General features: G+C 41.6%; 1 protein-coding gene across 1 annotated transcript in view; it reads right to left on the bottom strand.

The window, feature by feature from the left end:
- The window catches only part of LOC122986390 (cytosolic carboxypeptidase 4), a 200,941-nt gene that overhangs the window by 153,937 nt on the left and 20,869 nt on the right, over positions 1 to 26,135 (bottom strand). Inside the window, exon 2 of the mRNA XM_044357626.1 lies at positions 13,440 to 13,513. Coding sequence (XP_044213561.1) covers positions 13,440 to 13,513 — 74 coding nt within the window. The remainder of the gene's footprint in view (positions 1 to 13,439; positions 13,514 to 26,135) is intronic.

The raw sequence follows: 26,135 nt of genomic DNA, 5'->3' as shown, positions 1-26,135 counted from the left end.
CCATTTATCCTCAGTGGCAGGGACTAAGGAAAAGATGCAAGTGAGGGAAATGTGGATGCAATTAAGAGTCTTGAGATGTACCCAATTCTGCAGCTTCAACAGAAATCTTCAGTGGTGACCCATGGATGTATTATAAGAGCTGGTTACCAGGCTGAAAATGGTGCCTATTCATTCCAATAAGAACTGCTCACCCCGCACATTGTTGTGACATCACAGATTTTTAAATCTCTTTTCTCGGCTCAAGGAAAGTTTTACTAATAATTAGTAAAGTACTAAGTGCTAATAATTAATATAAAACCTCAATGGATCAAAAAATTCATGATAGAAAGAGTCATAACTGACCTTGTTTGCAGTTCGATGTGTCCTGTCAAACATTTTACAGTCATCACTGCAATAGCACGAGTGGCCACTGGGAAAAATTGGCTACAAGGCTGAGTGGCAGCGCCATCTCCAGCTCTTATAATACATTCATGATTTAAACGTGTGTTGTATGAAGGGACCTCTTCCAGTGGCCAACTATCTGCCTGATATAAATAGCTAAATGTGTTGCATGCAGACAGCCTGTTTAGGTGGCCAACAATCTGCCTGATTAAATAGAGACAAACCATGATGAGTTGAGTTGAGCAACTGTAATGAGAGACTGTTGCTAAACACAGGAGTAACAACATCTCTGATTATGGGACAAGTTATGTAAAATGTACCTATCAACTAACAGTAGCATCCTGCCACTCACTGATGCAGCCAAATAAAATGCAGAGCAGTTTGGCTTGAATCAGCATGTCACTGATTGGACATAGGGTTTTATATTATGAGTCAGCTCTGTTTTTAGAGGAATTGACTGGAGTTATTTCTTTCTTGAGGCAGTTAAAACTCATTTATTATGACACCATTATCACACAGCTACTGCTCACAAAAATGTGATGTTTCTACAAGGAGACATTCATGTACATAAATTTCAGCTTCTACGATTATGATTCTACCATCAGCATCTTCAGTTGCATCAAACCATGCACAAATTCAAAAACAAATCCAATGTGTATGAAAAAAGCTGGACGAGGTAGATACAATGAAAGAAATATCTTTTGAGGATGAGAGTATAAATTGGCCCAACCCCAGTGTGGAGTGTGTTCATACTGAAAAAGTGTCATATCCAGTTGTGTGGTAGAGTCAAAGATGATGACTCAAAAGCACATAGTTGCAGCTCTGCAGGATGGCATCCCCAAACTACCAGAAACGTGGTACAATATGAAGAAATACAATATGGAGAAGGTCGTAAGGCCAAACAGATAATCCCTGCAGCACCACCACACTAACAACCTAAAGCCACCTGACAATCTCCCATAGAGGCATGTGCACAGATAGACCCCAGGTGGCACTCAAGCACCTATCCTTTTGGCCTCTGACTAGATAAGTGCCCTTTTTGCAAGACATTTTTTTCTTATATATTAGTTTTTAAATTTGGCTCATGGCATCAATTCTCAATTAAAAGCATATTGTAATGCCCAACAACTGCATTTGAGTTCTAATTCTGCAAGACCACACTAGCCCCTGCCCATCCCTCTTTGACATCCTGTCACAGCCACCACAGTTAACGCACGCAAATCAAGCACCCTGCGGAAGGAGCAGCGTAATTCACATCATTGTGAATCATGCTGAAAGCAGCCTCCATAGCTAGATAAGGCAGGCTACATCTGGCTATGTGAGTTCTATAGTTTTCAGCAAATTATTTCATTTGAACCAGATGTATCTGTGTGTTTGATTAACTGCATTTCTATATATTTAGCCATAGGAATGTGTATAAATGTTTATGGAGTGAATTAAGCCAGTCTTGCAATAAAATTAATTGTTGTTTCTGTAGCTAATGGATAATACAAGTTTGAGATGAAAAGCATGAGATGACTAGCTCAACTTCACCAACTATTATGGTACATTATACTTACTGAATTTTAGTTTCAAACTGTTTAAATACTTAATTTGCAACCAAGAATCTTAAAATTAGATTTGTTAATGGTCTTCTCTATTTCAAAGCAGAGACCTCCCATAAGTGGCCACCCATGAAAAAAGAGCCAAAAGACCAAAGGGCAATGAGGCACCATCACAGCAAGTCATACCACTGTGTCCTTAGACCTGCAGCCAAAGCTGCTCTTGTGTAACACCAACAGCAAAGAGGACCCATTAATCTGGTGGAAGGAACACAAGGGGACAATACCCAAGACTATCTGTGCTAGCCAGAAAATATGTTTCTCTTCAGACAGGGTGTTCAGTACAGAGGGAGGGAATATTGAAATATGTCTCAATTTCTCTCTGAAAAATGTTGATGGATAGTGTTCTTGGCCAAGAATCTACTACTTCTGTCACTTTTCATGTGAGCAACCAAGTGCAACACTATGAATCTCCATTTGTACAATTCCTTGCAACAAGAAGACACTTAAGAGATAATGAAGAGAGGTAGCCAGGAGGAGGAGGAGGATATGACAGAAGTTTTTGTTTTTTCAATCTTTTTATGCTTATAATGCATACAAAACAAACAGAAAGAGAAGAAAATATTAACAGCTTCCATTGTTTTAGAATGAGTCAACATAAAAAAGGGGGGAGAAGTACACTTAAGTCCATGTATACTTTATAAATGTATGTAAATGAACATTTCTTCTTTGGCAGACTAAAACAAGATGAACCCACAGGTCCAGGCAGTGAACATTCAAATTTGTTAAACAGCAACACAAAAATATACTCTTACACAGAAACACCAGTATCATCAGTTGGTTGATACGAAGACAGCATTTTTGTAAGAATATGCCAAAGTGCATAAGTGGTAGGACCACAAAGCAGCAGCTGACACTGGGTGGAGGTCTTGTAGGTTGCCTCCCATATGTCAAGAAGGGGTTGCAAAGTCTCACAAAAGGTATTCTCTTTGTTCATGAATGTATACTGAAGTCTTTCCAGGTGAAGCACATTTGCCAGATATTTGAGCCATGTGTGTGTGTGGCTTTTTTCTGATTTCCAATTTTGTAAAATCAGGTGTTTGGCCAAAAGAGTACAGAGAGAAATAACTAATTTCATAGTTATTTACAGAGGAGGGGGCAGATATTAGGCCAAATATAGCCAGCAATGAGTCTGGAATGATGCTTTTTTTTTAAGCTTTTGACAAGTAATCAAATATGAGTGACCGGCAAGGTTTCAGTTTTGGGCAGGACCAAAGCTGGTGTTTGAGTGTACATGTTTCCTGTTTATATTTCTCACAGAGAGAGGACACTCCTGGGAAAATGGTAGAAAGTCTGAATTTGATGTAATAGGTTTTGTGCATGACTGGAGTGTCTGGCATTGACTGAATGACAAAAGGCTTTTTGCTCCGCCTTCTCATGCTGCCATTAAGAACTGGTTTAAACACTTTTGCCTTTAGACGTGCTTTAGACTTTTTGAATCATTGTAAGATTTTGATATTTGAATATTATGAATATTTGATAGAAATCCAGCCAATAGTTGTTGGTTTTTTTATGTACCTTGTTCACTAACAAAGACCACGCCATTTGTACAGTATAAAAATAGTTTATTTGGTTTGCAAGAGGATTTGGGAAAGGTTGGATGGGGGTTGTGTATGGTGAGATGATTGAGAGTCAAGGAGAGGGATGAAGGGGGTTGTGATGCATCTGGAACACTGAGGAACCGAGGGAGCAAGATTCAGGATGGGGTCATGTCCCAATAAGTTTCAGCTTCATCATCCACCTGTGGTTCCTATAATGAGAGGGAAGACAGAGGAGAAGACCAGGGTTTGGGGGGGAGGGTCATGGGAACTGAGACAAATGAGAGAAAGGGGTTAGACATGCCTATATAGGTAGGCACAGGTGATTGAACTGGGCGTGGTCTTGTTCCTGAGCCTTAGTTATAATAACTTCATTACTGGACAAAGGGGACATTTTGACCTGATAATGATGGTTTACCAGGTATCATCAGTAGGAATCAGCCACTGGGGGGCATTAACATACATACCATATCTTATGGTAATATGGCTAGTAGTTAGATATCTCACTCTGGACGAAAGTGTTGGACAGACGTATTAACTGACCAGCACCACCAGTACAAAGTTCTTTGTGGCAGTCACTCTTAAACTGCATGTTCAGTAATAAACTGAGTTGTGAATAAGTTTTTGCTTATTTTGAAATGTGCGCTAGTGCTTCACTCAACGAAAAAAGAACTACATGATACTTCGTGACCAGAGTTTAACTTCGAAATGTTGGTCACAAGATAGAGGTCATGGCTTCTAACTCAACAACACAGCTATCAATATCTGACATGATGTAACCCCACTTTAACAAAGATCCAAGCTGATGGGCATTGGATCCACTCCTAGCTTTTATCCAGACTTTGTGAAATGGCATTAGATTTACACAGACCAGTGAAAGCAATCTCTTACTGTACATCTCTTTCTCTCTCTCTTTCTCTCTCTCTCTCTTTCTGTCTGTCTGTCTGTTGTTTGTGTGTGTGGAGATAACAGTAACACCAACATATGAAAGTTACATCACATCGTTGATTTTCCAGCTGTGATCATTTTACCATGAAAATGTACATTTGTTTGATAAAATAAATCAAGATGATCGCATGTGCTGCTGAAGTTTTGAATTTTGTTTGTCACCCTTTTATCTGTGCATTAAAGTAGTATAAATGACCCAATATGCATAATCAGTGGATAACAGTGCCTATCTATTTAACTTTGTATCTGTATGGTATGCATTCAGTAGGGGTGAGCGAGTACACCATTATCTGTATCTGTATCAGTGAATTGGTATTTTAATCCTGAAAATTTATGGGTTGAAGCAGTTGCGAGCTGTTAATCCCTGTGGTCAGAGTGGCTGTGAAAATGGCAAGATCGTGTTGTGTGGTGCAGCAGCAGTGAACTTTGTACAGGCTCTGTGTAGGGGAGGCACTCTGTGTGTGGCTGGCCCATCACAAAATGATGTGGACAGAGTACAAGTATGGATATTGACATATTTTACTCAGATGATACTTGTGCTCGTAAAAAGCACATTTTGCGTACTGAACACTCATTTTATCCGAGTGTTCAGCTCAACCCTAGATTTCAGTATATCACCCAACCCTACAGTGTGATAGCACTATTGCATGTTTGATTGCACTATTGCATGTTTCATGATTCACAAATAAAAACAAGATTAACAAATGTGTATGATGATAATTGAATAATTTATGGTGTACACAAACTTTAGCTTTTTTTTAACTTTAACTTTTTTTGACTTTTAACTTTCACCAACTTCAACAAGATAAATATGAAGACGTCCATGCCAGTGCTCTAGGTGAAAAGTTAAATTTAGAGTGTTTCGATATGAAAACACCATGATTGACTGTGTCGAATGCTTTACGCAGATCTAAAAATACAGCACCAACTACTCCTCCTTTGTCAAGTCTTGATTTAAGTTGCTCTACTAAGTGATAGGTAGCAGTTTTGGTGGAATAATTTGCTCTAAAGCCAAGTTGCATACAACGTAGACCAAAATTGCTTGTATTAAGAGATGTTGTCAGTTGTTTAATGACAACTTTCTCAGCAACCTTTGAGAGTATTGGCAGTAGCCTATACTTATTGGTCTGTAGTTACTGGTCAAGGCGGTCTCCAGATTTAAAAATAGGTGTGACAATGGCACATTTCCAGTCATCAGGAATGGAGCTGTATTTAAAAGACAAGTTAATGATGAGTGATTTGACAAACATGGTATCATATTGGAAAGCATCTCTACTTTTGGAGCTTTTTAAGGAGCTTATGATTTTGTTTACTTGTAATTCATTAGTCTCTGCCAGCTCGAAAACCTAACCTGTAGCATCTATAGGAACAATATCCAGTTTCCTTTTCGTAATTTTTTCTCCTAACTCATATACAGACTCAAGAAAAAAATTATTAAAGACAGAAGCAACAGTAAGATGATCTTCAATTAACTTTTCCTGTACTTTGAGTTTTAAATCTCCTGAAAATGTTGGGTCCCTCCTTATGAGATTATCAATGTTTTTCCAGATCAATTTACTGTTGCCTTTTGCCTCATTCAAAATATTGAGATAAAAATGAGATTTAGCTTCTCTTAGCTCTTGGATAATTTTGTTCCTTAAACCTTTATAAATCAGCATGTCAGTGTCTCTTCTAGTTTTAATTGCCTTTCTTAGTGCAGCATCTCTAGATTTCATTAGTTTCCACAAATTTTCATTAAACCACGATAAATTGTTTTTATTTTTAGATTTTATCTGTATCCTCACATTAAATCTTTCCCTCACAGAGTTGATTCTGTGAGTAAAAGTATCACAGCCATAGTCCAGATCATCAGAGGACAGTACATCATCCCAGTTCAAGCTGTTAATTTCATCAGTAAATTCTTCTTGCTTAGCTCTGGGTATGCATTGAAGGATCATTGTCTTAGTTGCTGTGGTCTTAAATCTACTATTAGTCAGTTTTCTGGCACATAGGGTTAGGTTATTATCTGATGAGCCAATGATTAAATTATAACCTTTAGTTATTCTTTCTGGTTTGTTAGTAAATATCAGATCAATTTGTGTGCTGGAGCATTTTACAATCCTAGTTGGGCCTTTTACTAGTTGTTCTAGTCGGAATTTCTCTGTGATCATTTTTAGTTTTTTCCTCTTAGTTTTATCCTCCCAGTTCACATTAAAATCACCCATAAGTAATAATTCTTTGTTGAGTTTGCACTCTTTCTTTCTGTGAGTTGATCATAGAAAGTGTCATCTGCAGAAGGGGGCCTATAGATACCTATGATGTTAGAAGACATTTGTTGGGATTACATTATTTTTATCCCAACATATTCTAATGTGTTACCCGCATTGTAAACCATATGTTCACATTTGATATCTCCCCTCCTCCTCTTCCATCAGGTCTGTCTCTTCTGAAACACTGGTATCCGGGCACCGTGAACACACTTGTAGGAGTTGTTTGTTTCAACCGTGTTTCAGTCAGACAGGGAAAGTCCAGATTTGAGTCAGACACGAGATGAGTTAGCTGATTGCTCTTTGTAGTAATGCTTCTGATATTAAAATGTCCACTGAATAGCCCCCTCAGTTTCAGCTTCGGGTTCCATAAGACTTTTGCATGATTGACAGTTTGGAAGGTTTTGAATAACCTCTGCCTCCTCGCTGCAGAGCTTCGACACGCAGTGGTGTCAGCAGCAGGTTTTGTGAGAGAGACGCTGGACCTATCAAGGTTTCCACAGCCCAATAGCAAAAAGTTATTCATGGAGACATCATGCCTCGTGTTAACAGAGTTTAGTCTGTTAAGAGAGAAGCCCGGCTCAGAAAGATGCTGCTCATTCATCACTGGCACCAGAGGAGTCCCAGACACACTCGGGCACAAATCAGCATTGAAGTTCTGCAGCGCTCCAGGGGTCACTGGTCCAGGATTTAGCTGAACATCTCCTGAAAGCAGGATCAGCATGAAGAGGAGACCTGCTATTCTCTTAAATGGGGTGGCAGATGACCGGTCCACTGGATCGGTGATTCACTCTGGTACCTGGGCTTGTCCGTGCTGCAGTACAGAGGAATAGACTGCAAAATATCCCAGTAAGTTATGATGAAAACTCACTCTGGCCCCAGGAATGCATTTGACTATGGTTGCTGGTGTCGCTAACTTCATGTTTCTCACTATGGAGCTGCCAATAATCAGAGTTGGTTTCTCAGCGGGTGTGTCACTGAGTGGGGAGAACCTGTTTGAAACGCAAACTGGTTGGTGGTGAACCGTGGGCTTCTGCTTCCTCTGGACAGTCACCCAGCCACCCTGGCTTCCTAGCTAAACATATGACACATCGAGCAAGAGAGAGCAAGAGAGTGGGAGGGATGAGAGAAGCCATCTTTAATTGCTTAGCTAGGTTAGCTGCTAAGCTAACAGCTGAGCTAAAATAACTAACAACTGTGGGGTTAACGAGAAAAGTCACTAAAAGAACGAGAGACCTAAGAGTGCTTGAGCAAAACTAGCATAAGTTTAAATGTACAGCAGGTAATTATCCACAGTAATGAAGAATATAGCAAAATTACAGCAGAACGTCAGCACGCCCATGCTGCACTAGTCACCACCAGCCATCAAATGAAAATATGTATGTAATCTGTGTAAATGAACAGGCCAAATTAGTGCTTGTGGCTAACAAGCTAACCTGCAAACTGGGTTGCCAACTTTCACACTTTTGGCATGTGACACACACTTTTACCTTCAGTCTCAAGCTCTCACACTGCCCAAACACTACTCATGCCAAAACACTGCAACAGCAAAAGAGACGAACAGGCGAATGGTCAAAGTGTTTTTGGTAAAGAGAAATGGTTAAACCAAGCAAATTATTTTTACAGCTATATACAGAGCTGTAGTTGAGACTAAATGCACGTAAACGCCATTTACCCACCTCTCAAATTTCAAAATTGCGTTTCCGCACACTTTTCATCACTTGACAGCTGTTAGTGGCTCAGATTGGCTCCCTGCCTCAGTTTCTGTTATAGGTTGTAGGAGCACTCATTATGTTTTCCATTCAAACATTGTATCCTCATATAAGACACAGAGACAGCTGTTACTGTTAACAAGGAGCGACCAACAATCCACCACTCACCCATGCTACGCGAGTGTTTAAAACAAACAAACCCTAAAGCTTGCAGGCAGACTGGCGCCGCTTTCATGAGATAGACGGATGTATCAGAGTTCAGAGGATCATAGATGACACTAACTACATGTGTGCCATTATATAATAATGTCAGATGAATAGCAGCCAGTGAATACTGTTTCAAATGTGACTACACAACCAATAAAAATAAAACAATTCTTGTTTCTTGCTTCTTGTTTACCATATGATGATGTTGATAGGTCAGAATTTTTGAGTGGCAGTGCATTTTGCAAATGCAAGATTGTGAGCAGCAAGCAGCTCCTCCTCTTTCACTCAGTGTACTGTCAGTTTCTCCTCAACAAGTGCAAAGTAGTAACGACACATACTTGGCTGCTAATTCAGCAGTAACAAGCTGTTCTGTTCAAAGACTCTTTTCAACTGTCAGTCGGATAAAAACTAGCATCAGGGCATCAGTGATGACATACAGACTGAACTCTTTGTCCCTGCTCTCTTTTGAAAGAGAACTGACTGAATCTTTGGACTATAATGAAATAATGTCAGTGTTCAACACCAAGCCCCGTCTTCTCCTCCTTTTATCATCAAAAGTATGCTGATTTACAATTTATGACTGTAGCAGCCTATTGCCTATGTCAATATTATTGTGTATTGGGTATATTTTTTGCTGATGTTCATGTGTGTGTGTGTATGTGTGTGTGAGAATATATGTGGCCACCCACATAGCCACGGATGTGCCTGTGCCATCTAAATCTCAAGCTGGCACACCCAGCATAATCATAGCAGCCTGTCACAGGCTGTCAGACAGGCTGTGATGCTCAAGCAATCACTGTGATGTGACTCAGCTGACGCACTGTAACAACAATGGCTACACAAGTTTTTAATGTGTTATTTGAAAAAAGTTGAGGAGGAAGAAATTCCTCCACCTGTGACTGAGTCCACCAGACTCATCAGCCAACAACGAGGTCAGCCCAGCCGCTCTCTCCCTGGCAGTATAGTGCTTTCCCTTCACAGCCAAGAATGGAAAATCAATCATCACAGTGGTATGGATTGTTTTTTTTGATAGAATAGAGTGTAAGGACACAGTTTTCTGTAAAATGTGCAGATTTCAGTGATAGACACTATTATTTTTAATTACTGTTTTACACAACCACAGCGCACTGGTTAGGCTAATACAAGACCAATAAGGGATATCGATAAGAGTAGTGGTATCGATAAATCCTTACAATACCCATCCCTGATTATGATAATGCAGTCAATAAACATAATTCACAAGGATTGCAACAACATACTACAAATATAACATGAAGAAAGTCAAGGAAATGTATGCCTCTGCTCATCCCCGTATAAAGGTAAGCCTATTTTTAATTCAGATTGTATTGGCTGTATTACATATTATATGTCGTATGTAGGCAGATTTACCTCATGGTTAGTAAGGCTCTCCATCCTGCCACTGCAGCACCCATGAAAAAAATAGTGAAGAACACTGATGAATATACAGCGAGTGTGTTTTGGCTGTGAGAGTGAGTGAGTGAGTGAGTGAGTGTGTGTGTGTGTGTAAACCCTTGTTATTGCCTTTTTTACTGGTGAACATTCAATAAAACGTTGTAGATATTTTGATTGGAAACAACATGTCTTTGACCTCCATTAATGAACAAACTTGCGTGCCCTTTACTGGGTTAGCATACTGTATGTGTAATATTACACATGCACATATGCGTGATTAAGCCCTTAATATCAAAATCTCACTCCAGCCAGATACCCAAAGTTGGCAGCCCTGCTGCTAATGCTAGCGGGCTAAGAAACTAACACGCTAATACTAGCACCATTATGATCACAGCATCTACAAGCCAAGATAGACTGAAACTTTATGGGCCCTTACTGGGGAAGTACACCAGTAAATTAAAAATGGCACAGACAAGATTTAAACCAATGACTCTTAATTCAGGGGCAGCTGACTAACCCACTGAGCTAATGTTGTCTGTTTCTTTCTTTGAAAAGCAGAGAGACAGCAGTTTGATAGACCTCAAGCAGGGCACCATTATGTTGCATCATATCTACTTTTATATTAAAATTTTTACTGGTTAGGGGCATCTTCTTTAAAGGGAACATTTGTTTAATTAATCAGTCAATCAGTCTCTTTAACCATAAGTTCTTTTCAATACATTGACCACTTGTCCTCTGCTCTCAAAGGACACAAACAAACAACTTCTTACTGATAGAATGAAGACATTTATTTATAGCAAATGTCTAATGAATACATGATAAACAAAATAATCAAACAAAGTAATACAAAGATTTAAATTGTGAGATAACTGGTTACTGGGTTGGCGATAGTGATTATCTATATATGTGATTTGAAGTTATAAAAGAACAAAGGGGCACTACGAAAATTAACTTCTCTAAGGAAATTGTTTCTTATTTTATTCAACATCAACTCTTATCACCGGAGCCATGTTGTTATACCTATTTTGTGGAGTGTTGTCATTGTTGCCTCAGAAGGTCCAGGTTGTTGTACCGTGTTTGGGCTCGGTGGCACAGCCTACTTTGGGTCCAGGCCTGTTATCTGCAGGATGTCACTGTGAGGAGCTGCAGTTTTGAGTCACCAGCAAATTTCAGCTGATCTTGCTTCAAAGCTACGCCACAGAAGAGTCTTCACTGTTGGCTAAGCTCCCAGACAACACCGTGTTGCAGCGTGTCACTGAGAAAATGACAGCAGACTGAGGTCCCAGTTCTCTGAGGCCATCACATGTGACAGAGGTTATGGCAGATTCCTCACTGTCTCGGTTTCGGAGCGACATGGGCTGTGAGTTCAAGCTTTTGTTGGCTTCTTTTGAGGTTTATGGTTGAGTTGAATAAAATTTGATCTGGCTACACTGTCTTGAGTTAGGCTGGGCAAAAATTTCAAAAGGTGAAATACTAACTTACACATGGAAATTCAGGAATTAATCATTTCAAAAATATAAAAGACAAAAGAAAACTGAAACTTGTTTCAGTTAAAGGTTAAAATGTGTGTGTACATTTTATTCGAAGAAAAAAAAAGAAAGTAAAAGAGACATCTAAATGACGAGGAACTTAAAATAACTGCAGGAGTTGGGAACCAGCCTAGAGAAAAATCCCCTGAGGCATGCTTCAATCACTTCCTAGAGTTTTGGGTGTGTTGAAAATCGTTTTGCACCACAAGTGCTAATGAATATGTAATTCCTTTGTCTCAAAAGAAATGTGGTGTTACTGAAATGGTGATTTCTCCTCTGTGGCCTAAATTTGTGTTTCCTATTTTCTGATTCTTAAGGAATTAAGTCTTGAATCTTACAGGCAAAAGTCACATACATCAAACATCACTATGGTCCAATCCATCGTGATAACATTGTATGTAGCAGTGTATTGTATAAAAACATAGTTTAATATTAGCTCTGCTTTCATAATAATTCAATCATCTAACGTGATCTTTCTCAAACATTCTCAAGTCTCTAACATCAAAAATATAAACTTCTAATACTACAGTACATAAAAAGGTTGAAGCAGCTGTAGGTTTACAACAGAAATAAATGCAGTCAATAGATGGCAGTGTTGTCACACAGTAAGAAATGTGATAAAATTAGATTCTATTAATTCAGTCATTTTATATTGCACAGTTATCAAAGTTATACCATTCTTAAGGGAAACTCATGCTAAGCCACACTATCTGGTTTCCATGATGATAAGCCTACCTAATTCACATTCATGAAAACTTGGCTGAAATAGGAGCTATACCAATGAGAAGTCACTAAGGAACGCACGTCTCAAATTTATTGCAGCCTCTGTGGAGATAAGCAAGGCCCAAAAGGGGAGTCTGTCCATGTTACTATGGAGTTGTCTGGTCCTTTCTCTGGTTCAAATGACACAAGGGTTATTTATTTTGTCAGCCATGGTCTCTCAGGAGGGTTTTTGAAAGCAACGGTGTTGATATGGTGAGCATCACTGGTCAATCCCCACTAGGTAATGAGGTCAGTTCATGGAGGTCTTGGGTGTCTGCACTGACCTCCATGTTTTAGTTATTAAAAAAGATTAAAGAAAAGAAAGCAGAATGTCCTCTACAGGAATTTCCTTTGTGAATTATCTGTCTCTGAGAGTCAGATATCTCAAAACCTTCTCTGCATTACATTTAGAAAGAATTCTGTCATGGTCTTATCAGAGGTATTTCATATGTCAGAGTGCTTACAGCATTTTTCTGTATAGGTCAGTCTGTGAGAAATCTTGGCTTTAAAAGGTTTAGAAAGCTATCTTTGCTTTAAAAAAGCGAAGATTAAAAAAAATCTTTTTAATCTTTAAAAAAGGAGGAAAAGATAGACTTTAAAGAGCATCAATGAATTAGAGAGGAACTGGTTGGTATGACATGTTCATAATGAGATGTCTACAGTCAGGATGCCTCACTGGCTCTTTTTTCACAGTGACCACATAAAACCAGTTATTCAGAGCTGGAGCATACTAGTACCGTAACATCTTACTTTTACTTGAGCAGGGTATTTCAATACCCTTTTGATAATGCAAGAGGTCAACTTTCAGTGAAGATACTGTACTTGGAATGTGAAACTTTGTTGCAAATGTCTTTGTTGCAGTTATTCAAAATGTACTCAGTAGTGTATCAATCAGTGCAAAGAAGAAGAAGATAACTAGTAATAAAAACGTAAAAACAATTAAAATACAGCTCAGACATGAGGTTAATTTTGCAGCATCATAGTGGAGAAAACATATGAGGTATATTAAACAATACAAAAGAACAATACAAATAACCGCATGCAACCCCAGCACACACACAGGATCAAACACACATGCACAGCTTGCTCTGTGGATCCCTACCTGCAGAGTGGAAAGGAGGACCTCTAAGCCGCTGGAGGAGCTCGGGGAGGCTGTCATACTTGATCGACCTCGCTCTGTGCCGGTCAGTCAGACAAATATACAAGCAGACAGAAGGTAAACAGCTAAACAGACCGACAGACAAATGAAATCATTAATCAGGGGATGCGGACAGAAGAAATCCGAGGTGAGTCCTCACCACCATGCGTACACCGTCTCACACGCACAACATATAAAGCATCTGCCTCGCTCGTTTTCTCACTCACAGCAACACAGACACACACATACAGCATTGCTGATGTGTGTAAGGAGAGAGAGAGAAGCGACAGAGAGACTCCCCCTGACTTAACTTCACCGGGATTACCCACCAAGGCCAGGAGGCTGTATGTGCATGTGTACAGTTTCTTTTTTATACCATCCAACCACACATTATAGAAGAAATCTCCCATGTTCATGTACAATACAAACACAATGTATTTGCACAGTTACACTATTAGACACATGGACATAAATAAAAGTGATTAAATGTGTGTGCTGTTGTGTCTAAGTGTGTGCACGTGCCTGTGCATGTGTAATCCTATCCCTCCAGGATAAAGCGCTCCAGAAAACATTTGTGCCGTGGTGTTGAGAAAGCTGCCTCTATAAAAAGGCCTTGACAAGACCAGCTGGGCAGCTGCAGAGCAAACTATATACAGTGGTCGAATTCAGCCAGCGAGGGTTAATGAAGGCGTACTGATATAACATAAACTTTTTGAGATTTGTCCATTTTTATGGCAATTGCCAGACTCTAACACCAAGAAAAAAAATCACAGGTATTCAGTGATTTCTGCAGAGTGTTATACTATAGGACACGCACAAAGCCACGGTAACCAATGAAATATGTTTACAAGGCTTGACTAACATGTGACTGAACTAAATGTGAATAAATCAAAAACACTTTTCAGTATAACAATACAATTCAAGAGCTGCTCAAACTACTTCCAAAATGACAAAGTTGAGACCAACATCTCTACAATAGTTATAGCAAGGAAGGCCATTAAACCAACTGTACCACAATGGTTCTCAAACCTTCTATCATGCCCTGATTTGGAAGCAAAAAATATCTACTGTATATAATGTATATCAATTGAAATTGTATCAACCATTAACAACATTAGGGATGTTAGTAAGAAATCAAGCCAAGCTTATTATTAATTTATTGAAATACCATTACCAAGAATATGAACTGCATGTTTCCTGTCACCCTCACATGAGTAACTACTGTGCTTGATCCTATAGGTTTATATTATAACCACCAGTTTCAGTTATTTCAACTACTGAGCCTCAGCTGCCATTGCTATGGAGAAGGAGCCAGTCACAGGTGTGAATCAGGGCGATGATGAATTCAGAACACTTGCATAGTTGCTGAATTCACTGAAGTGATTTACACTGTGGATTGTAAAATCAGTTTTCTCAATGCCGTAATCTTTAGCTTCTGCCGACCATTGTGGCACGCCTGACTGAATTTTAAGATTGGTGATTGGCTGTTTCTTGCCGATATACACCATGGGAGTCATAGATCAATTAAATTTTCTACGTATACTTACATAAAGATTTTTATGTACAGATACATACATCATGTGTTTTCCTGAGATGAACTGGAAATTGGCTTTCACAAAATGTCACACTGGCCAGTGTACTCTGTGTAATTTAATGTTATATTCTGATTGGTTGGTTTGTAAATGTGGGTCATAGCAGCCGGGAATACTGTAAGAATTTGGTCTTAAATATCTGTCAGAATGTTGCCTTAAACTCCATACTGGTCATTGGTGGACGAGTCTCACAGTGAAATCTAGGGGCATCATTTTGGATTGACTGCCAAAATTTTGTTACATTTCTTTCACAGTTGTCAAGTTTTGCTTCAGCCAGCCCAAAATCCCACAGTATAAAAGGGGCCTGTTGAAGCAGATTGCTCTGCCAAAACTGGTCCAGCTGAACTGCAGCTAAACTGGGTGTCTGAGCCACCCAACGCTGTTGCTTACCAGCATACATTAGGACAATGGAATTATCATTATCATCATATTAGCTGTGTTGCTGCTCCGTTATAGGTGTTATATAAAAGATTGGATGTCAGCAAGCTTTCTGCAACTAAATTCCGATAAAACTGAAAATCTTTTAATTGGCCCTGACCATCTGCATCTACAAATCCAGTCATCACTTGCCTTCATCTTAAGCCTTCTGTCAGAAACCTTGATGTGATGTTCAATTCCAGCCTCAACTATGAAATACATATCAGAAAAGTTATTCAGACTTGCTTCTACAATCTCGAGAACATCGCCAGAATTTGTTCAATTGTGAGTTTTAAAGAAACTGAATCTATTATACATGCTTTCATTTCTTCACGACTAGATTACTGCAGTGACCTCTTAACTGGCATGTTATGACCCTTGGTCATTTATTTGTTCCTGATCCTGTATTAACTGCTCTCTCTCTTCCCCTCTTTAGTGTGTGCATTCTGTGTGTGTGATGAGTGAGCTCAAGTGACGGGATAGCTGTTGGCTGATTGGATAATGCAGATGATTTAAACACCAGCTGATGCCGGCTCCTGCCTCTCGTTTGTTGAGTGTATTTGAGTGGTTTCAGTAGGATTTGGATTTAAGATGCAGGTCAAGTGTGTTAGGCACTTTCCTACCATCTGATGTGTAGATCATTGTACACTGTAAATATTTAAAAACTAGGTAGCAGTCACAGTCAGTAGGAGTGAGAAGCCCTTTTTCTTTTTGTAAACTATTTTTCTCCCGTTTTTCAATTAGGAGTTAGGTTAAAGCTTTGTCTTGTGTTTCATCTTTATTTGTAAGGTGGTCAAAAAACTCAGACTAAGCTGTCTTAAGTCAGTCTATTTCTTGTCTTGACATCCCGATAAAATCGAACATGTTTAATATTATCATAAGTCTTTTGTCTTGGCTCATGCAAATAGTGAAGGTCATTGACGTGAACATTGTCAACAACCAATAGGTGCGCTCTCCCCAGCACCAAACAGGAAGCAGCAAACCTAGTAGTTCCAGTAACAGCTGTAAAAACTCCTCAAATACCGTCATACACATGATAGATGGTGAATTAACAGTGTTATGAGTTGGTGTTGGCATGTATCTGCATGTATTATAGTGAGAAATCTTATTTTTTGAAAAGGTTCACCTCTCATTCCAACAGAATCATCCTTCTCCCATTAAAATAGTGCAGCTAACCATCGGAGGCTGGGGGCGAGTTGAGGCGACAAAATCCAAAATGCAAAGTTTGTATGCAGATACAGTTTATCTTTATGGATTATATTGATTCCACATTGACAAGAAGACTGTCAACATATGACACCTTTTATCTTGTGTCCATATTTCTTAAAGGGAGTCGGTGTATTATTTTCCTGGATTTTTCTGGAGAGCGCAGGGAGCCTCAGTTTAATTCAAACTGCTAATATGTATATTTTTAACGTTTTGTCACCACCACAGAAACACTAACTAACTGCTAATGTATGATAAGGTTGTCTGACATTGACTGTTGTTAGTTATTGGTTTGATTAATGGTTTACAGCCTAATAATGTGTGTTTGTACTGATTGCTGATGGTGGCTGATCAGGCTAATTATCAGCTTACGAACTGAGTTTCTAACCGCAGTATGCAGTAAATGGTTGCTCTTTGTATGTGTTTTTAAACTGCTTTCCTAATTAAACACAGTGTGCTTGATGGTGTTATTAATGACCCCTGATGACCTTGAAAGCTTGGCATTCTCGTTGCCCTTTAGCTTCCCTTTTTAAAATGCTAATATTTGATTGTCTGATTAATGTTTGATTTGAACTCCTCTTTCTGTCAGCTGCTGTGTGTCTGCAGTGTTGGGCCTCATACTCCATGAGACAAAGGCAGGCCTGAATGCAAGTTCCATGGCCTGATAACAGGAAAGGGCTCCCAGTGAATCAAAGGGAGCCCATTTCGGACTACATATCCCAACATGCACTGTTCAGTTCACACCTAGGAGCTAAACCGTACATGGTCTATACAAACAGTCTCTCATTGGCAGAGACGCTCCAGCACAGAGGAAGTCACGGTGACACAGCCCTGACATCACCGCCCCTTTGAAAACTGGGGGCATCCAAGAAAACACATACTCCATTGTGACTGAGCTGGTGGAAGCTTTGTTGCCTCCATGAGCCAGTTTACTGAGGGAGGCAACCCGTGCACATGCTTTTCCCCACCGACTGGAAGACTCTCCCCTCGCCAGACGAGACGAGACTTCACCCTGTGTTGCTGCAACCAGCGCTCTCACTGCCTGCAGAGGGAAAAAAGGGATTTCTTCAGGAAGACACGGATAACTTCTCTGCCCGCTCTTCCTCAACTGACTCGACTCTGCTGCTTTCTCCGCCTGCTGAGGATCAGGTTGACGGATGGGTTGGAGAACCTCATGAAGGGATTAGGGATGGAGGGATGAAGTGATAGGGTGGGGAAGGGTGAGGGTCGAGGGATGAGGGGTGAGGGTCAAGGAACGTGGGATGGAGGGTTGAGGGGATGAGGGTCAAGGGTCAACAATGGATGTATGGTATTTTGTCAATTAGACGATGATGGCTGATGGTGGGAAGGTAGGAGGGAACAAGGGGGAAGGTTGAGACTTGAGAGCTGTCTCGTCAGTCCATCGGCTGGATAGAGCCCCCTGTTCCCGTGGTCAAACAAAGGAGAGAGAATGGTTAATAAAAGGGGTTAGGATGGGAGGGACTTGCAAACTGAGACAAGAGGAGAGATGGATAAGGTGTGCCTAAATACTCTGTTGTGCAGAAATGGGATGTGTACGAGGCGTGGTCTTTGTTCCCAAACTTTGTTTATAAATCTATAAACTTCATGATGGGAAGTAATCTCAAAAGGAATCTAGTTGTAGTCTTGCAAATAGTGACCCTGCAAGATCCTTAGTCTTTGCAATCTCTTAGTCTGTGACTAAAAATTTGGTGACTTATGATACAGTGGACCTCATTCATTAATATGTGCATAGCAATGTTCTTACTTGGAGCATGATACATGCACACCAGCCAATTTTGTTCTTACCACTGTGTGTATGTTAGTGAATCAGAATCATTCTAAATTTACAGGCATACTACCACGCCCCCATTTCTCTATATAAGGAAAGATCTATTGGAGCAGTGCGGCAGTGCTGAGAGCTGTCATGCATTTCAAAGAGTGAGGTGATGGTAAAAATGTAGAGAAACTGTACTGCTCAGAAGTAGAAGCCAGAAAAAGCAGATTTGGCTGGTAAACATGTCAGTGGTACAACCATTTGGAGCCCGATTGTAAATACAGCCTACATACCTGTTGCACCACTACGTCTATAACAAAAATAAAAAGTTAGTGAGTGTGAAGATATGCAGAACTGATCTAAACAAATCTCTCCTGCTGCACCAGGTGCACATCATGTTTCATCTCTGTCCACAACATGCCATGATGTATTGGAAGCAGAGCGGCCCTACCAGTGCCACTACTGAACTGACAGGCTGTGAAGACACTCAACAGGCTGCTGGTTAATCAGCTGCATATATCACGGCCAAATCTGATGGGGGGAGATTAATCGCTGTCACATTCCAATATAGAAACTCCAATATATAAGCTATTCTCATATAAAAGTGGGAACGGGACAATTTTAATATATTAATAATTTCATTACATTTATGATGATGATTTATGGATTACCATGTTTTAACTATTAATTTTATAATTACTAAATAAGTTGTGTATTATAAGCAATGTCACACTTAAATGTTGTATATTTAGGCCCAATCATTTTTTAAATAATTGTGGTTGTAATTCACTGTTTGACTATATCATTTTTTTAAGACCTTGGGATGTTTATGGATGTAATTCCATCCTTTGTTCTTTTTATGTCTGCCTTTTAAGCACTTTCACTAACAAAGACCATGCCATTTGAACGGTATAAAAGTAGATTAATTTGGATTGTTGAGAGGGTTCAGGATTGATGAGGATAGTGTATGGTGGCTGGATGCGGGTCGAGGAGAGGGATGAAGGGGGTCGATTGCCAGGGGATGAATGGGAGCTGAAGGTTGGTCCGGGTCATGTACAGTGGGATGATGGAGTCGAGGAGAGGGATGAAGGGGGTTGATGGCATGGGGATGACCAGGGACCAAATGGAATTGCAAAGAGGCTGAAGCGTCTAGGAACCCGGGGGTCGAGACTCAGGGTGGGCGAAACATGTCTCAATGAGCCTCCTGCTTCGTCATCCCCCAAAATTAACTTCATCGGACTAAGTGAGAGCGGGCTCTTTGAATGTCGCTGAGGTAGGTATGGAATCTTGGGAAGACTAGCGGTCGAGAGTTTTATTTATTTAATTCTAACAGGTGGTCTGGGATTTCTTATTTGGAAGCGGTTGAAGCGGCTCCACTGCGGAAGAATTAGCCAGAGTACGGTTAGGAAGGTGGACTGACTTTGTCGATGTGGGGAGACAGGTTGCCTGTGCAGAGAGTTTGGTAGTGAGCCAGGAAGTGGCTGAACCGTTCAGGTGGCTGATCGGAGGCGAACCACCTACTGCTGCATCTGAGTACGGCAGGGTGTCGTGGGATTGGGTAGTGCGGTTGTCTCGGAAAGCACTTGGGGGCATCGGAGGATAAGGGGGTAGGATGAGAGCTGGGAGGTTCATAAAGGCTGGATGAAGGTCGGATACAGAGGGATGAATGAGGGTTGACGAGTGGCGTGAAGAAGGGTCAAGTGGAGGGATGCAGGAGCAACGTGGACTAGTTGGAAACGATGGATGGACCAAGAATAAGAAAGCGGGCAAAATGGCAGTTGGGATGGTCGGTCGGAGCATGGTTTTGGGCATGTGATGTTTATGGGTGAATGAGATATCAGCGTGATCGCAAACCGTGCGTGATGGTGGGATAAAGGAGGATTGAGGGGTGGGATGAAGGAGGTTCGAGGACTGGGTGGAAAACATGATTGAACCAAGGGCGGGAAAGTGGATGGCATGGTGGTCGGGATGGTCCACCAGCGCATAGTGTAGGGCATTTAACGTTTATGGGTGTTAGAGACGATGGCATGATTGTAGACAGTGTTCAGTGGCAGGATGAAGGAGGGTCAGCGGAGGCCAGAGTGAAAGTGCCGGTGGGCACAGTGTCGAAGACGGGCAGAGCTGGAACACAGAAAAAATACAGTTGGGTGTTGGGGAAGGGGAAGGGCGGGGGGTGGGGCGGGGAGGCGAGGGGAACAGGGATAGAACAGGAGGAAATGGAATGGGTCCAGTAGAAGGAGCAGTAGTGGCTATGGGAAGAGAGAGAAGAAATAGAGAGAAGAAAGAGCTGCGGGGGCGGGTGGGGCCAAAAGCGCTGAGGTAGCTGCAGCTGAAGGAAGGGAAGAGAAAAGGATGCCGGGATGAGGGGATGCATGTGCATGGGATGAAACGAAACGAAAACAGTATTATACGGAGGGGGTTAGAGAGGAAGGAGCTCTGTGGCTTCCTTACATATCAACTAATGATGAGGAAAACCAGGCTCCCTGAAGGAATAAATCGATATGAAGAGATTGTAATGAAAATTGTTCACTGAGGCAAAGCAGTTGATACAGTCAGTCAATGTCACTGAAAATGAGGGCATGGCCTCAATTATACCTCAAGATGTAAATAAAGGTTGAATGAATGAAAAGAAGCAGGCGAGTCGAGGGAGCTATAGTAGCTGTGGCAAGAGGAAGCGAAAAGGGGTGCTGTAAACAAATAATATCGATGGAGGAGAGCCAGGATGCTTCCTGAAGGACGGATCGAGGGAGGGATGAAGGGATGAGGGTTGAGGGTCGAAGGGTGAGGGATGAAGAGATGAGGGTCGAGGAGTGAGGGATGAAGGGATGAGGGTCAAGGGTCGAAGGGTTAGGGATGGAGGGATGAGGGGCGAGGGGTGAGGAATGAAGAGATGAGGGTAGAGGGGTGAGGGATGAAGGGATGAGGGTTGAGGGTCGAAGGATGAGGGATGAAGAGATGAGGGTCGAGGAGTGAGGGATGAAGGGATGAGGGTCGAAGGATGAGAGATGAAGGGATGAAGGTCGAGGGGTGAGGGATGAAGGGATGAGGGTTGAGGATGAGGGATGAAGGGATGAAGGTCGAGGGTGAGGGATGAAGGGATGAAGGTCGAGGAGTGAGGGATGGAGGGATGAGGGTCGAAGGGTGAGGGATGGAGGGATGAGGGTCGAGGGATGAAGGGATGAAGGTCGAGGGTGAGGGATGAAGGGATGAATGTCAAGGAGTGAGGGATGAAGGGATGAGGGGCGAGGGATGAAGGGATGGAGGGATGAAGAGATGGAGGGGGATGAGGGGTTCAGGGTTGAAGGAATGAAGGGATGAGTGTCGAGGTGTGAGGGATGAAGGGATGCGTGTGAAGTGGTAAGATGTGCGGCTCATAGACCCAGGGATGAAACAAAAACATGAGGCAATTAAGACGTAGGGAGCAGGCACGTGGGGCTGAAGCAGTCTGTTGCGGCAGGATGGAATCATCAATGTGCGAGTGCAGGGAGTGCTGGGTAGGGAACCTGCAAGCGAGTGGTCGGTTGGAGCGGTGGTGGAACTGGCGGCTGTGCAGAACTGGTAAAGCCTAGCTTTGTAGGCCATGGAGGGGCGGAGTGGCGGAGGCCAGAGTGAAAGTGCTTGCAGGCACTGTGTTAACGACAGCTGGAGCGAGGGGATCGGCGACGGGGGGATGCTGAAGACACAGAAAAAACATTTGGATGTTGGGGAAGGGAGGGGAACAGGGATAGAACAGTAGGAAATTGAGTGGGTCCATCAGAGGGAGCATCGTGGCTTGGTGCAACTGTTGCTGTGGTAACGGCTGGACCGGAGGTGGCTGAGGGAAGAAACATAAAAGAAGGAGCTGCTGGAGCAGGTGGAGCAGAAAGCGTAGAGGCAGCTGCAGCTGAAGAATGGGAAGAGGAAAGGATGAGGGGATGCATGTGCGGGGGTTGATTGTGCAGCCTGCAGACGTGGGGATGAGAGAAAAGACGAAAAACACAAGACAGATCAGACAAGGAGGGAGCAGACACAGGGGAAGATACGACCTGGCCCTGCGAGAGGGCTGAAGCGGTTGGCTGCGTCGTGACGTCATCGACGTGCGACATACGGGTGGCACTGGGCGGGGAACCCAGAAGTGAGTGGCCATCTGGAGCAGGAAAAACCTGGCTTTGTTGTCGGTACGGCGAAACGGGATTTGTATCTGGAGTTCAGCCTGGCCTTCAGCTGGGGTCTGTTGTAGTAGGCGGTGTTGTGACGACATTGGTGTGCAGCATGCGTCGGCCCGGCAGCAGACAATGAACCCAGAAGAGAGGGAGGATTTGAGCTGCCGGCGAGAGTTGGAGGAAGTGGAGTTGGTACTGCTGGATATAGTCGTGGGCAGTATGTTGCTGAGGAACGTGAATCATGGAGCACGGGCGGGAGGTAAGCTTTTGCGATGCAAGCGTGTCGTAGGTCGCGTGAGAACTGAGGCGAACGGGAGAGAAAGGGGTTAGACATGCTTATATAGGTATGCACGGATGATTACATTAGTGAGGTATAGGTGATTGAATTTAGTGAGAGAGAGGGGCATGGTCTTGTTCCTGAACCTTTGTTATAATACATTTGTAATTGCTAGTTTTGATAAATAAACTTTATTATTATTATCATTATTATTATTATTATTATTGTGATCTGTATTATGTTCTGCAATGTTTCCACTGATTTCACATTTCCATATTGTTGTGCAGTTAGTTTGGACTGAATGCAGTTGCACTACAAGTGATGTGTGCAACAATTTATTCACATTCTAACCCTTGACAGTAACTTGATTATTTGATGCAACACTGAAAGTGAATTTAGTCCCACCAATGAAACACATTTGAGAAACTGTCTCTCCACTAAGTTTTGTCTTTTTCTGAGAACCTAAGACATGACAGAACATGTTTTATATTTCATAGCCTACTTACACTTGTGATAGTTGACTATGACTACCATTAAGTAATATTGTTCTAGATATTTCAAACTAATGTACATCATATCATAAAACATTTGCTTGGTTTCCTTTCAATCTACTGCAGTATCAGTTATAAGTATTAGCTTACATTGAAAGTGCAGTGGGATCCGGTCTGACAATATGATTGACATATTACTGACATATTACTGACAAACTGAGCACATGTCCCCCTCATAGGCACCTGGACCTGTGTACTTTAATTAACTACTAATGACATGATATGACTAATACAGACTCCTGCCTCATATAAGCTACAGATAAACTTTTATTTTTGCACAAAATGACTGTGTGGACACACTGTGGATTTTGGTCCCCATCACTTACACTGAAAGCACATTTGAAGGGAATCTTTTAATAGATCCTAGATTTCATCTAGGAAAACCTCTTTCACTGTTCATATGGACACCTGACTGTTGTTTTAAGACAGACTTAAAGCAAAATCGTGAACCTGTCATGGTTCACAATCTGCTCTACATCCTGAGTCACAGTTGTGTGGGTTGTCCACTAATCGGAAGATCAGCAGTTCGATCCTCCTCCAGTGCACATGTCGAAGTGTCCTTGGGCAAGATACTGAACCAAAAATTGCTCCCAGAGGCTGTGCCAGCAGTGTGTGAGTGTGTGTGAATGAGTATTAGATTAGATCTCCTGATGAGCAGGTTGGCACCTTGTATGGCAGCCCCTGCCATCAGTGTATGAATGGATGAATGTTGACATCCAGTGTAAAGTGCTTTGAGTGGTTGGAAGACTAGAAAGGCCCTATATAAATGCAGTCCATTTACCATTTTCCTTTTAACCTGTCCTTTAAGTTAGCAGTGACAGCTAAATGGCACCGCAACAGCCCTTGTACCTTGACAGCAGACATGTTTGTTTTCTGCTGCGTGTCCTAACTGTTCAACATGTTTTGCATTCTACTGTTTTTGCTTTTTGGTGTTGAAAAATTAAAAACTTACATCTATCCATTGTAAGAGATTGTTGTTGTTGTTGTTGTTGTTGTTGTTGTTGTTGTTGTTGTTTGGTATGTATTTGAGCATGCATGTGTCCAGTTCATTAGAGGTGACAACAGGGAGCTGCTATCACATTCTAATGACTGCTTAATGACTGTGTACATGTGCTCACGTTTGTACTGTGTGTATGAGTGTGTATGAAACTGGTTCTCCCTACCCCCTCCCTCCACAACTGACCCAAATGTTCTATACTCAGTTGGTGGTGTCAGGTTCATCTGAACCCCTCACCCTCTTCTTCACCTCCTCTTGTCCCTTCACGCCTCTCTGACAGGGACAGAGAGGTGTGAACCTTCTCTAAATGCTGAAATTACACATCAGAAGCCGTTTTCCAGGTGTGAAGCCTAGAATATGAACCTTGTGTCAGTTACAGTAGTAAACCTGAGTAACAGTGCGTGTGTGTGTGTGTGTGTGTGTGTGTGTGTGTGTGTGTGTGTGTATGTGTGTGTGTGTGTGAGTGGCTAAGACAGCCTGTAAACTAGAACTCTTTAGCATATCCAAAGGACTTCTTCCCTACTACTGTTGGCATGAGTAATCTATTTTTTGTTGGGGTGTTATTCTTCAAGTTCCAGTCTTTGGAGAAATCCTGACCACTTACCACAAAATGCTGATATATGATATATTCACACGGCTTTGGACGTGAATGGAAGATTCTATTTGTGGAATATTAAATGTGCTCTGTGAAGTTTTCTTGGAAACAAACAAGAGTTATGTTTACATTCAGTGTTACTCCCTCGGACCAAAACTGCCCACAGCATCCACTGTGAAGACGCCAAAGGTCATTGAGAGAAAGATCAAGGAGGACATTCACATCTGACACCAACGACCATCTCTGAACAGAGACAGGAGTTACCATCTCCACCCATATACCACCACCTGTTATCCTGTCACACAGTGACACTTGAGCCAACGTCATTCACTAAAGGATTATGAGACGTGGTTAAAAGCTCAACAAAGCTAGTAAATGGACCTTGAGTGGAGATTATTTTGTCAACCATACTGATCCCTAGTACTATGTGTTTTAAATGAGCATAACTTTCAGGCTAATGTAATGTTCATTTAGAATGAAACAACACACTGAATCTAAATCTGATTGATATAGTTTATGTGTTATGTGTTTGGGGTTTTTCCTTTCTGTAATTGCAATCACTCTTTTTACAAAATACTGTGATTTTGGGGGACTGTTTTATATACAATCATTCTATATCCCAGGCCTTTTCCATTGAACGGAATCTAACCAAATCCTACCACCGGAGGGCGACATAATGACTGTCTGTTAATTGGAGTCAGACAATTGGGGTCAGACAATTTGATAAATAATAAAGTTTTTAAATCTTACAGGAGTGATTGTGTTCAGTTGCTATATGAGAGGGAATGCCTGTGTGTGTGTGTGTGTGTGTGTGTGTGTGTGTGTGTGTGTGTGTGTTCATGTGAGCAGTAGAGACGGTCTGGGTCGAGTTGAAGGACACACTGCTGGAGAATACCCATCCTTAATCCAAGCTTTCAGCCAGTGAGCTCATGACCTTTCCAACTTTCCAGCACTCATGAACTTTACAGTGGACTGACTGTCTTCACAAGGTCACACACACAAACCCAACATGGCATCAAACACACACACTTTCAGACACATGGAACTACTCAAATAGGCCACATCATTCCCATCAGGGATAGAATGTTAATCCACAAGTGATATCATAC

This window comes from Thunnus albacares, chromosome 7, assembly GCF_914725855.1.
Source record: "Thunnus albacares chromosome 7, fThuAlb1.1, whole genome shotgun sequence".
Lineage (NCBI taxonomy): Eukaryota > Metazoa > Chordata > Actinopteri > Scombriformes > Scombridae > Thunnus > Thunnus albacares.
Note: the sequence above shows the minus strand (reverse complement) of the source record. Positions and strands in the feature narration are given on the sequence as shown.